Raw genomic sequence first — 13,739 nt, 5'->3', positions numbered from 1 at the left:
AAATATAGCCACTTGCAGTCCTTTTGTTTTGGGTTTTCTAGCCAAGAAATAGTTAAGATTACTTACTGAAATCTAATATTGTGTATGTATAACTACAGGTGCTAGCATTGACTTTGGTCATCTATATTATTTGAACCATGTTCTTATAAAATGATGGAAATATCCAGACATTTTATTGCAAACTTTCAGACAAAGTAAAATTATTTAGTATTACTTTAGTCAAGTTTAAATTTGTGAAGTTTTGAAATCAACTTCATGTTTTGTTTTATGTCTGATGCCTTATATCAACTCCTTAATTTAATTTTTAAAATCAACATAAAATGTACAGTCGAACCTGTGGTAGTAGCCACCTCTCTATATAGGCCACCTGTGTATAGTGGTCAAGCATTTTGTCTCCCTTGAGAGAGAGAAATGTGTGTTGTAGAACCTGTCTAGGAAGGCCACCTCCCTACAGTGGTCACTTTGTTTCCCTTGGGTGACCTTAATAGACAGGTTTGCTGTATCAGAAGACGATTTGTATTAATGACTCTCGTGCACGATGTGGATACTCTGTTTGAACCGCTCAGTACTGTTGACGGTAGTACCAATTTTTACCCAAAGTCAATTTGATACATGCCTTTTGATATAGAAAAAAAAATAGCACTTGAATCAATCGTGAAAGGCAAAAAAAGTACTTTGAAATCGCTTACCAAAAAAATTTGTAATAAGAAAAGGAGAGAAATTGTTTTCGCAGCAAACAAATTATCTTGAGATTGCCCTTTCAACAACAAAGAAAGTTTTGTTTTTCTTTCTACCTTATCAATCATAGTTCTGTAGATTTAATGCTCCAATTTTAACAGGATACTATTACATATCTCTGTCAACCTTTTTCTCTGAATCACCTATCACTTTCTATTATTCTTTACACTTTCCTTTATATTTTTCTTTCCATATGTTATCTTTTTCAATTTTCAATTTTCTCTGTTTAAAAATCTCCCTGGACTGATTCTCATCGTTTTATCATATGAACAGTTACTAGGTCAAATCACCTGTTGTACCAAAGGCAATGTCTTGAATTTGCCATTTTTTAATTTAAAGGGGTGTGGGTCTTATTGATCAAAACAAATCACAAAGTCTTGTTGTCCTTATGCCAAATGCCAAGAGGCCAATTTCCAATTTCCAAATATAGTACTTCATGTGAATCACTTTTTGTATTTTGTAACCAACGTATCACCTTTTCTGCTTTCTTGCAAAATGTACAGTTAGAATTTGAAATTCTAGTTGCCAAGCAAGAAGTGTAAATACTAAACATCGTATGTAGATTGTTGTTTGGAATTTGCTCGAATGTACAGTGCATGTTATTTATTAGGAAGTTCATTTGAATAGTGGTTAATTATGCATTTGATGCAATACTTAGTTTTGTTTTTGTTTGCAAGCAAGCCACAGCTGGGCTGTGTGATTCCCGACTGTACATAGATGTAGAGATGTACATAAATTATCAGCTGATGTAGTTATTGTACATACGATATTGAAGTTGTTTTGAAGGCTTCGGCAGGCAGGCAAGTTCTACCGATGTAAATTGATTTTGTGTTCATCATATTTTGGTGCTTTAAAACTTTCAGGAATGGCCTATGCATTAAGTTGTATGGTGCAAGATAATAGTATAACTGGTAAATACGCTGTAAACTAGGCCAAAATATTATAGTCATTTAAAAGAGACATTTATCGAAGAGGCAGTTATTTGAATAATTTGTTAATCATAGTAGATTTTCACACTGAATTGCTTTGTCAGTTTCTATAACCTATTTTGTTGTGAGCATGCATTTGTGCTGTTAAAGTATAACATAAATGTATCATATTAAAGAATGTATCATATTAAACCACTAAAAACTACAGATAATAACTTTTGTAGATGTTTATATGGAATCAGCATTGAAATAATTAAATTGAATTTCTAGTGATTTTTAATCTTCATTTTGAACATAAATATATATGTTCAACAAAATCATTCCAATAGAAGCTATCTAGCATTCCTGAATTGTGTGTTTGAAAACTACAATGTGTGTAGATTTCATATAAAGCAGAGAGAGGGGGAGCATACAAATGAAAAGAACTATGCATGTCAGTGTTTCGCTATTTGAAATGTTAAATTTGCCAGCGATTACATTTCAATAGTCAAGACAGCTTAGTTTCATATTGGGGCACTTTCAGGGAAATGTTTAGAGTATCAGTTCTTTGGGAAGTGACAAACATTTTCCAACAGGTAGTAAAATTATGCAAATGTCTTTGCATAGCATGTTTGACAAATAATTGACAAGTCTTATCAATGTGTTGTAGGAAATAAAACTGAAGGTCTATATGAACATGCTGTACACCTTTTAATGTAAATAGGTATGTAAAATTGCCATTATTTATTTCATTTTCACCGTAACATTCAAACTTAACAACTCACTGTAGTGGATTTTCTGATTATTTTCAGTGAGTTTTTTTTGCATTATTTTCTAATTAGAGAATTTATATTATTTGCTAGGTTGAATGCAAATTAGAATTTGAGTTTTCAATAAGAAAACAATGTTTTTTTTTTATATTATATGAGGATTGATACAGAATAAACCAGTGCAAGTTTCTGCTAATCAGTATATTATGTGTGTTGGCATACTGAATTGTTAGCTTGAAGATTTGCCCGAATGTTGAGAGAGGAACTTGAGAGAAACTTGAAAGAAAATGGTGACAGAGAGAGAGAAAGAGAGGGGAGGGAGGGAGAGAGACAGAGAGAGAGAGGGGAGGGAGGGAGAGAGACAGAGAGAGAGAGAGAAGAGAGAGAGAGGGAGAAGAGAGAGAGAGAGAGAAAGGGAGGGAGAAAGAGAGAGAGAGAGAGACTGAGAGAGATAGAGGGAGAGAGAGAGAGAAACAGAAAAGGAGGGAGGCTGAAAGATAGAGGGAGAGAGAGAAAGAGAGAGAGAGAGAGAGAGAGAGAGATGAGATAGAGGAAGAGATATAAGAGAGAGAGAGGGAGAGGATAGAGAGAGATGAGATAGCGAAAGAGAAAGAAAACGTTGTGAAGGGAAGAGAGGGATGGAGATTAAAGGTAATACAAAGTTTTGGGAAATTTTGGAAATTGAGTGGATAGTGATTCTTTACAATTTTGATATATTTGGATGCCCCTGTGGATGTATTATAAGCACCAAAAAATTTAGCCCCTCAAACACTTGTGTTTTTGAGAAAAATTGAATATAAAAATTTACCGGTGCTCCCGGTAAATTGTGATAAATTTCAAATAGCGCATACGGCCAAACAATGGTAGCTGCGACCATGAAAATCTCAGAAATTGTAGTTGTGATATATAATTTCCAAACGGGAATAGCCAACCGGTCGATTTTAGTCAAGAAACGTTGTTTTATAGCTTAATTAATATCGTGACCTTGAGAGGGAGCTATACATCATACAGAGTTTATTATTTACAATTTCATAACTTAAGACTCGGTTTCAACCGCGACAACAATCACTGAATATTGTAGGATCGCATATGCTTCCAATATGTTCATTTGAACCAAATTCATGACCCCATACCAAAACTTTGTATTACCTTTAAAAGAGAGGGGGTAAGGGAGGGAGAGAGGGTTGCGATCAAGCCATCTTCAAAATCTGCTGTTTGGAAGAATATCCCTTTATTTCTGTTCTTAATCACTTTTCTGTCTCACATTTCTTCAGCCCTTTTCCTTTCTCTCTTTAAAAAAAGCAACGACAAAGGATCATCAAGGGTCATTTGAGAGCCAAGAGGGCATTCACATGTATCCAGTAACACCCTTCTAGCTCTGAAGAGAGAACAAACAAACATTATATCAAAAGTGTCTCTTCTCTTCCTCTATATCTCCCCCTCTCTCTCAGCCTCCCTCCCCTCAATTCCCCTCTCTATTTCTCTTTCCCTCTCAGCCTCCCTCCACTCCCTCCCCTCTCTCTCTTATCTCTCCCTCCCCTCCCTCTCTCTCTCTTATCTCTCTCTCACTATATATACATATCTTTCTCTCGGCCTCCCTCTATCTCTCTCTCTCTCTGAGTCTTCTCTCCCCCTCTCTCACTCTCTCATTTCACTCTCTCTCTTCCTCATCCTTTCATCTCCATCTCTCATCTCACTGTCTCCTTTCATCTCTTCATTTCCCTTAGATTTTGTTGGCCAAGACCTGTCTCTGTTTAACTTCTTATCCACCACCCCCCCCCCCCCCCTCGGCATTGCACACTGTTATTTCCATAGAACATACAACTGAGACTTGTTGAAAGCCTAATATATTCCTTGCTCAGTTTTAACAGGGCAAATGTAGATTTATATTTTGTTATCATTGCTATATAAGAGAGCAAATAAAATATCACAATTTACACATTCCCATGAAATCATTGTGCAATTTGTCTTTATACACATGGTGAATGAGACTTCAGCACAATTTTTATTGCCAGTACCACTGATGTTAGCAGTGGCAAGAACATTCATTTCTCATTAATGCCCAAAAATTTGCATACAAATTAATTAGAAAAGCAAAAACAGCATAAACACTCTTTAATCAAGACATGATAATGACGACAATTTCATTCTCATGAATTTTGAGAAGGAAAATATTGTCATCCATACAATTATATTTAAAAAAAAATCAGATATACCATGCACGGCATTAAAGTAGTCACCTGAAGAAAATTCATGACAACTGAATGGATGGAAACATTTTCTCTTGAAAAAACATGAATAATTTGCTGAAAAATCATATAGATATCATGGAAAGGCATAAAAAGCTTTATGGCTAGCTGTGTCTCGCATGTGACGTCACAAATCTTGAAGCTCTTTGGAGGACTGCTTAAGGCAGAAAATCTGGATCTCAAAATTAACATTTTTGAGAAAATGATTACTGCGAGCCCCAAACATATTTTGAAGAAGGAAGTTGTTATATTTGATCAGTAAGGCTTCCCCTTTGCAATGATATGAATTTTGCATCGATTCAAAACACTTTTGATTCTTCGGGTGACTACTTTAATGTACAAAGTCCAGAGCACTCAGCAACATGTGCTATCACCCGAGCACTTCAGTACTTTTATAAAAAATGATTGTTCGTAAATTCAAACTGGTTATTGGGGTCCAAATAGTAAATTTGATGCATGATTCACTGAACAGGAAAAACTGTAAATCTTTCTCTGAAATCGTCCATCATTAATACACCATTGCAAGAAAATCGCTACATAGTAATTTTACTGTAGTATTGGCTGTAATTCATAATGTGTCTTTTCAGCGAGGGTCATGAGAGGATAAATTGTTATACAACAAATTTGAAAATCAAATACCGGTAGTAAAAAATGAAAAAATGCAATAAAAATTACTTTAAAAATCTTAATATCATAGGTAACAAGGATACTATCATACTATTACAAGACTATTATAGCCCTGTGTTTATATTGTCCAATACATTCATTTTAGTATGCCCATCATCAAACCACCCATCCACCTACAAAAAACAATAAATTCCAATTCCAATTTCGATTTACAATTAACATTCAAAGAGATTATACGCAGCATTTCACCAACTAAATATATTTCATATCAGAAAAAAAGATTTCTTTGAGCAAATTTATTAAAAAAATGATATTTTGGCAACAGAAAAACATGGAAGTCTGATATAAAAATGTTAATTAATGATGGCATTTACTTATATATTATGTACAAAACTTAAAATGTTGTTATGAACCTACTTTAATATGACTATTGTAAGCTCAATTTAAAAACACTATGGTTGTGATCTTTTGATCCCTTGTTGACCATACATTGCGAGACTAACGAATATCACTAGCGATATTATTTTTGATACTATGGTTGTTAATGGGAACGTAATCTACATACAAATTTAATATGGAAAAATGTGGCTACAATGTCGTTTGTACTATGTATCTGGAAAATAGCACTAAACAAAAGGCATAAAAAACACCCCAAAGCAAATAGAAAAATCATTAAAATTCTGTAAAGATTAATAAGATATTTCTTTATTAGAAAAGCAAAACTCCAAAATCACAAAAGACAAAATCCTCAAGCAATATATTTTGTTTTGTAGACTTAAAGTATCATTGCTCTATCCCTGGACACTCAACATGTTATATTACAGCAAATTTCTTGCATATCATTCTTTATAATCAATCATCTATGTATGACAGGGCAGTGACGTGATTTCATATCTAAAGCCTCTACTTGAAATAATCATTTTAAAAACCTGAAATTTGGATGGCTGTCAAAAAATCTAGCAAAAGTACAGCATATGTATGATGCAAAAGAACAGCCTATTCATGACATATGTAGAGATAATCTATATCTTTTCATAAAGAACTAGATGGATCTTTCACTGCGCAAAGTCGAAAATGATGCCTCCGCTATAGAGCGATTTTACAAACCAGAACAAGCAATTAAAACAAATTCAAGTTTGGTTGTAATCCATTAACAAGTTCTCAGAATATCGTGATTACAAGCCATTTTTTCATATACATGTATGACCCTGTGACCTTTGACCTCGTGACCCCTATATCAAATCAGTTCAACCTGAGACATTGTAGTTAACACAGATAATGGATAGAAAATAGTTAGAAAGAGAGAAGGCAAGAAGGAGTAAACAATAGAGGAATAGAAAACAAATATATATATCTCAAAATTTCATTTTCCCGCCTCAAAGAGACGATATCCATTGCCATTATATTGTCATTGGAACACATTGCAGCTTTAACCCCATGTTTAAAATGTTGTGCCTTTCAAAACTGTCTTAGACTGCAAAACAATTGAGCAATGGTATACAGTGCTCAGAAAAAATGCATGAATTCATCCCTCTTCTCTTTATATATGATTTATCCATCATTGTATACAATACAAACAAGAAAAGTGGGAAATTGGAAAACATAGGGCAAAAAAACTTTTAAAAATTCACAAGTCATAATTTGTTTAAGCACAACTCTGATTGTGCTAGCATGATTGTGAAGTTTTTCTTTTGGGTTTGGTACAACAGTATACAGACTGAAGTTGTACATGATATACTTTATAATGTTCATTCAATTTGTGCACTGATTCATGAACATGGTTCCAGCATAGTAGAGACGTTCTCTACCCCTTCATCCTATTTCATATTACACATACCCACATAACCCAATGAATTCCAGACCATTACCGACGGAGAAAGTGTCCCGAGCCAAGCACTGTCTATGCAGCCAGCACGGAAGAACAGAATTGAAGGTGGTACCATCTCTTGTCCAACATTGGTGAGTCGTCAATACAATAGGAAGAGCTGCTCTTTATAAATTCTATTTAGCTGAAAGAAATTAAAAAATATGTACAAATTAAAGAGAATTAAACAGAATGAATAACACAAATACAAAAATTAAAGGCTGCAATTGTTTATAAGAAATCTTCTGAGCAAGTAATGTATAAGCCATTATTTTCTCTAGGTTCTATTTTCAAGAATTTTAGGATTTGCTGCAGCAGCACTGTTAATCTGGTATGGATAAAAATGAGAGAGAGAGAGAGAATGGAGAGAGATAACAAAATTTTGAAAGGCCATCGGGAGATAGAGGGTGTTCTTCTGTTTATGATGCCATTATTCTCTCTTTCAATGAGGAGGCATGTGCCATCCTGTTCATATACCACTTATAGCAAGAGAGAGAATAAAATATCTAAAGAAGCAAAATTAACCCCAAAATGGTGTGGAATTAATAAAATGAGAATAGAGAAAAAAATGTGATGGAAGCAGAACGAGGAAGCAAATAACCTTCAAATAGCACTTTAAGAAAACCAGTGCATGAATCACTATTAATTAAAAGCACACCAGTGGGCAGGGCCCGTAGAACAAACATATATTACATTCTTGGTAACTGAGTAGGAGCAATAACTATCACGTCAATTGGCTGACCTGGGATTTGATGTGTAAGGATTGTAACTTAATGAAGTTTTAGTTAAATCATATGATCATTGCTCTTAACCAACCAGGGTCAAGGAATAAAGTAAGTTAGCAAAATTGTTGTGGCACCAAAAGACGTGTCTGGAACGCAAAAAGCAGAAATATTGAAAATCATAGCTTCATCACACAGAGGTAGAACCAGATTGTTAGGATATTGAGCTGATGTGCTATCTTGAATAAGCTTAATGTTAATACTTAAGTTTTATTCAGATATGTCAAAAGACAAACATTTAAAAAGATCATGAAGTATTATGCCTTTTGCATTCCGGACGCATCTTTTCGTGACCCTACATTTTGCTATAAAGCTTCCTTACAACTAAACACTGAAAAGCAGTGCATCGCAATTTGATCCCAGTTATACCTGAGTCATCTTCAAGATCTAACCATAGACCTAATCACGGAGACTGACAACAGACCGAACAAAAAAAGTTAGAGTCTGTGCCTGCAGTTTAGTTTAATAGAAGGTGTGACTACGGTTTAACGAATGGAAGGTTCAATCAGAAGAGTACTTACAATGCCAGAATCCCTCTCATGTCTCTTCCTGCCTTCTGGCTTTGAAGTTTTCTAGTATGTCGACAACCCCTGTGTGACCAAAGAGCCTTGCATCATCAAGAGGGGTGTGGCCCCATCTGTACAGGATGAAGGAAAGAGAAAAAGAAAGATCGGTTACACCGTGGCAACAAGTTACAAATAGACCTGTTTATTAATGCATTTCGATGTATGCATGCTTCTCTCCCGAACTGAGGGTTGCAAACACAATTATTTAATTCACCTGATATACATAATGGCATCTGTATAGGAATCGACAACTCTATGAAATTGATGTTGCTATGTCTGGAAAGCCTCTGGCAAGCATTTGATTTGTCAAGTGAAACCCTTTTTCAAGAAGTATGCATACAATTAGAAAATGGGTATAAAGCATGTTAGTATATATGTCACATTCTGGGATGATAAATGAAGAAAGAAAATTGAGGATATCATTTTTGTTATGGGATTATGGGATAATAGGATACTTGCTGGACTCTACATCTTGTAATGGAAAAAACTTGTATGTACAAAATAAAAGCACTCTTCTCCAGATAAAAGGAGCAGCCTCTTTTTGTTAAAATTTAATGCATTTCGATCTTCTTCAGATCATTTCCAACTTTTTCTGAATTTTAAGGTCTAGGTTTTTGTCACATGAAAGGACAATGCACTTTGTTTATATAACCATCACTAGGGCAATTCCACGGTAACGGAAGGACACTCAGACAAGATTTTTGAACTTCAGGTTCATACTAAAAGAAATGTTTTATTAGTATGTATTAAACTATGGGGAACAAAATGTGTTTCAGTCAAGTGGAAAGCTTCATCAACTTCACAAAGTTTGGATAAACACTAATTAACTGGAAAAACCATGTCCATTTTTATGTCCTTCCGTTACCGAGATAATTAATATGCACATTCTTAAACTACTTAACTATAATGACAATTTTTTGGGGGAGAATTAAAGGCACTTATATAGGTATTATATCTGTACTGTTTCACATCTTATACTAATAAAACAGTTCTTTTAGTATGAACCTGAAGTTCAAAAATCTTGTCTGAGTGTCCTTCCGTTACCGTGGAATTGCCCACTAGCAATCAATAAAAAGTTTATTGTGGAAAGTAAAGATAATAAATTTAAGAATAAAAGAGTAGGTCAGCTTTTAAAGAGGTATCCTCTTTAACAAACAAAATGGCACTATCATGTTCAAAGTCTTTGAGAAAGTTTTGGGCTTGTATGACTCATACAGCCAACAAAAATAGTTTTTATGGTGATCAAATAACTGTTAGTAGAGTATAGAATGTAAAAAACAACAACAACAAAACCCGGGCCAAAGTCGGCGCATGAAAGAGTGCTCACGAACCCATGAACCTTCTTTATAAATAGAGCACTACCTTTTTTGAAGTACCAAATCTTGTTGCCACTTTTGGAGTTCCTTGATCAAATTTTGGGTGAGTATTGTTTTGGGTGACTCACATAATAGGTTAAAGTGGACATCAAACAAGTTAGAGAGGGGAGATGGATAAGATTAGGGCACCTAGGGTGACTCATCCATCAGGGCTGGGTGGGGAGGGGGGGGGGGGGCTGAATGGGGAGGGGGCGACCAAACTTAATCAGTGACCTGGAAAATCACTGAAGCTAAAGAGATTTTAAAACAAGACTTAATGAAAAAAGATAGATGAATAAAGAAACTAACTAAAATGAAATTCAAAGATGTTTTTAACATCCTTTAAAAGATTCAAGATTAGGTAATTACTAGCATATGGTTACAAGGTAAACATGTTCATATGAACAGCTAGAAATCATATCATTTGGAAAAATTACCCAATGGAGAAATAAAATGAGAGATTTAAGCTTTTTTGTGTTTTTTAAAAATGCAAATATACTGTACGAGGTGGATAGGTGCAGGAGAGATGAAGAAAGATGGGAAGAGAGAGAGAGAGAGAGAGAGAGAGAGAGAGAGAGAGAGAAAAAGAAGGGGAGATAAAGAAAGAGACAGACAGGGTAGAGGGAGAGAGAAAGAAGGAGGAGGGGAGAGAGAGAGAGGATGGACCATGATTGAAGATTTAAAAAAAAACCTGAAGTGGAGACAAGATGGGGATTAGAATCCCTGAATGGGACTGTATTGACAAGAACAACATCTTGATTGGATTAATGACTTGATGATGATGAGGGGGTGAGGTCAGGGATTAAATCTTACAAGTAAACTTCTTCTTTCATTCTTTCTTTCTTTTCAAACAGTATAACCTTTCATGAATGGAAGGCACAGGGGGTCTGTGCATGTATCAAAAGTAAAATATCAAAGGTTGGTTTCTTTAATACTTGGTGTCTAAATGTCTCATTAAACTTTAAAAGTTGATTCTTGCAGATCGCATCTTTTAATTAGTTTCAGAAACTATTAAGTCTGTGAAAAGTACTCTTCAATATGACTGGATGTTAAACTCATCAGTTAATAATGATAATATAATAAAAGAGTGAATTTTGCCTTTAATTTATCTTAATATCTGGTCGGCGAACACATACACCAAACAAAACTTGTCATAATTGTCTACATACTGTAGTTCACTTCTTGGAGCAATATTGCCCCTTTGTTTTCCTTATTAGCCATCTACCAATATTGCTTCTAATAACTTTGTACCTAGGCTTATCTTCCTAAGTATTGAATAATGATATCTAACAGAACCAGCCTTAAATTATCCAGCCAATACAGTCAATCAAAATCAAATTGCATGATATCCAAGATTTTTATCTATAAACCACATACTTGAATGGCTATTAATAAATTTGATATGAAGAATCATCCCAAATTGAATTGACGTCAAGATTTTTATCCCCCTTGTGGTCAAACAAGATGCAAATTCTCCTAGAGCTGATTCACAGTTCGTCTGTTGACACATCGCTAAATTGGCAACCCATCAATAAGTTGGTAATCACGTCTGATGCAATTAAAAGTCAGTTACATGCACATCTTAACTTTGTTTGGAGAGCAAAGAATAAACAAAATAATGGAGGAAGAAAAAGGGATTCCCAAAAGAGACACTTCAAAGTCAAAGTTATGGGTGTTGATTGTTTTGAGGAATGCATACCAGTGAATAACTAGAAGCCCCCCCCCCCCCCCCCCCACCTCAAACACAAGATGATGTAAAGCTTAGTCTTCATTAAATGCAATGATGAGATGAGAGATTGGTGTTAAAGATTCCATCCAAGCTTTGCCTTAGGTTTCTACTCCATCCCCACTTTTAATTTTTCAGTTTTCATGCACATTTCTTCTCTTCTTTTACTACCATTTCATATTTTCCTAGATTTTCTTTTAGATTTTCATAACGATTGGTCCTCGATGTACCTTTTTCATCGATCTTTTTTACGCTTCTATCGTTTCCCTTGACTCACCTTTTCATTCATTTATTTGCATCTTTCACGCATTTTTTAAATCCATTTTTAAATCTTAAATACAATTTTTAATTATTGTTCATCCATGTAGTACTCCATAACTCCTGTAATATGTACATATGTACTGATATCGCAGAGCTGTACATATATGTGTTGGAAAAACACTCAATGTCACTTTAACTTTTGAACTTTGGGAGAGCCCACTTTAGGACCAGGACTAGTGTTAGAAGGAACAGCAAGAGGTGTTTCCTCATGACATAGCCCTGGACTGAGTCATGCCCTAACTGGGCTATTCTAGCCATACTGGCTACGCAATCCTGACATCTAAAAGAGCTTTTAATTGGTTCTTGATGAGGTGCAATCATGCCACTTATGGAGTTGACTCAAGTACATGTTATCAAAGAAGGTTGGAGAAGACCAAGATCTTTTAAATGCTGACTAATACAAGATGGGTGGAATCTCAATTTCCATGAGAATGGGAGGGGGTGCTTTGCACTGCTGGCCCACCACCACATTTTCTACACATCCATACTGAACATACCACACATACTGATTATAAATGATTGTGATAATTTAATATCATTTAATCATAAAACACTTGTGAATGGATAATTCATGATGATAAACCCATAATCACAAAGGACAACTGGAATTAATTACCATAGATTTAATTTTTTACCCTCTAGTCCTTTCCCCAACTGGTCTTAATTTTTTTTTTCCTGTCAAGCTCTTTTCTTAAACTCTTCCTTTTATTTTCCTATATTGAACTACCTTCTTCTATTTCTCTCCCAATGATTTGCATTATTTTTCTTTTTATATGCAATATAAGATTTATTTCATTTATATTTTAATAATAATCTTTCTTTTACAACTGTTAGTTAGTTTTATTTTATTCTTTACCTCACTTCTGTCTTTCCTTTCTTTTTACACTGTCTCTCTCTCTCTATCTTTCTCTCTTTCTCTCTCACAAACACACACCCACACAAAATGTGCATTGGCAGTGGTTTAACGTCACCTACCTGTCTGTCAACCAGTACAACCACAAGCTATTAACCAACAAGTGGTTTATTAGATAACCTGATAACATCAGACAGGCACCTCATAAACCAACCAATGAATAATAACAGGTAATTCACAAACTGTCCCATCTCAGACTCAAGAGGGAGTCATTGATCAAAATCTTGTTAAGTCCTTTTAGTTTGGCCCACTTGGTTTTATTCAAGTATCAGATTATTATGTGCTACGAAAATTTTGTAAAGTACAATTCTGACCCATAATATTATGTTTTGTTGTTAAACTGGGTAATAAATACGTTCCATGATAATGAATTTTGACATAAAGATATATGTTTCTGTTTCATGACAAAAATGAAGTCATTCTTTATTAACACAAAGTTCAAAATTTGTTCCTAGGGCAGAATTTGCATCCCACAACACGTAAGGGGATATTAATATATTGTAGTTAAGACCTGGGGCCCTGATGACAGCAATGGCAAAGGAAAATGCCATTATTTCAATACATAATTGGTAGCATTAATGTAGTTCTTGGGGTTGAGACTAACGGAACAATAACAACATGGCCTTATTTTACCCAGGGTAGCTTAATCAATGATACTGTTCTTCTAGAGGACCCTGCACTTATTATTACACTAGCAGTGCCTGGTATCCATGAATAGACCTAGGTCGAGAGAAACAAATGTGGGAAAACAATTTGTCCGGAGATACGGGCACCGAGCAAGGATTGAATCTGTGACTTCATGGAAGACTGAGAGAGTCAAGAGACTTGACCAACATACCAGAATACTCCAAAAAAAAAACTCATTGTAAGTCTAGGCAACTGATAAGAACGGACAATAAGAGCAGAAAATGAGAATAAAG

General features: G+C 34.9%; 1 protein-coding gene across 3 annotated transcripts in view; it reads right to left on the bottom strand.

Annotated features, from left to right (window-relative positions):
• Nucleotides 1–4,363: 4,363 nt before the first annotated feature.
• The window catches only part of LOC763697 (glutaminase kidney isoform, mitochondrial), a 32,217-nt gene continuing 22,841 nt past the window's right edge, over nucleotides 4,364–13,739 (bottom strand). For all 3 annotated transcript variants that reach the window (XM_030974257.1, XM_030974259.1, XM_030974260.1), the window contains 2 exons: nucleotides 8,460–8,575; nucleotides 4,364–7,301 (listed from right to left, as the gene is read on the bottom strand). In XM_030974257.1, coding sequence (XP_030830117.1) covers nucleotides 8,476–8,575 — 100 coding nt within the window. In that variant the 3' untranslated portion in view covers nucleotides 4,364–7,301; nucleotides 8,460–8,475. The remainder of the gene's footprint in view (nucleotides 7,302–8,459; nucleotides 8,576–13,739) is intronic.

This window comes from Strongylocentrotus purpuratus, unplaced genomic scaffold (assembly GCF_000002235.5).
Source record: "Strongylocentrotus purpuratus isolate Spur 01 unplaced genomic scaffold, Spur_5.0 spur5_scaffold_7, whole genome shotgun sequence".
Taxonomy (NCBI): Eukaryota; Metazoa; Echinodermata; class Echinoidea; order Camarodonta; family Strongylocentrotidae; genus Strongylocentrotus; species Strongylocentrotus purpuratus.
Note: the sequence above shows the minus strand (reverse complement) of the source record. Positions and strands in the feature narration are given on the sequence as shown.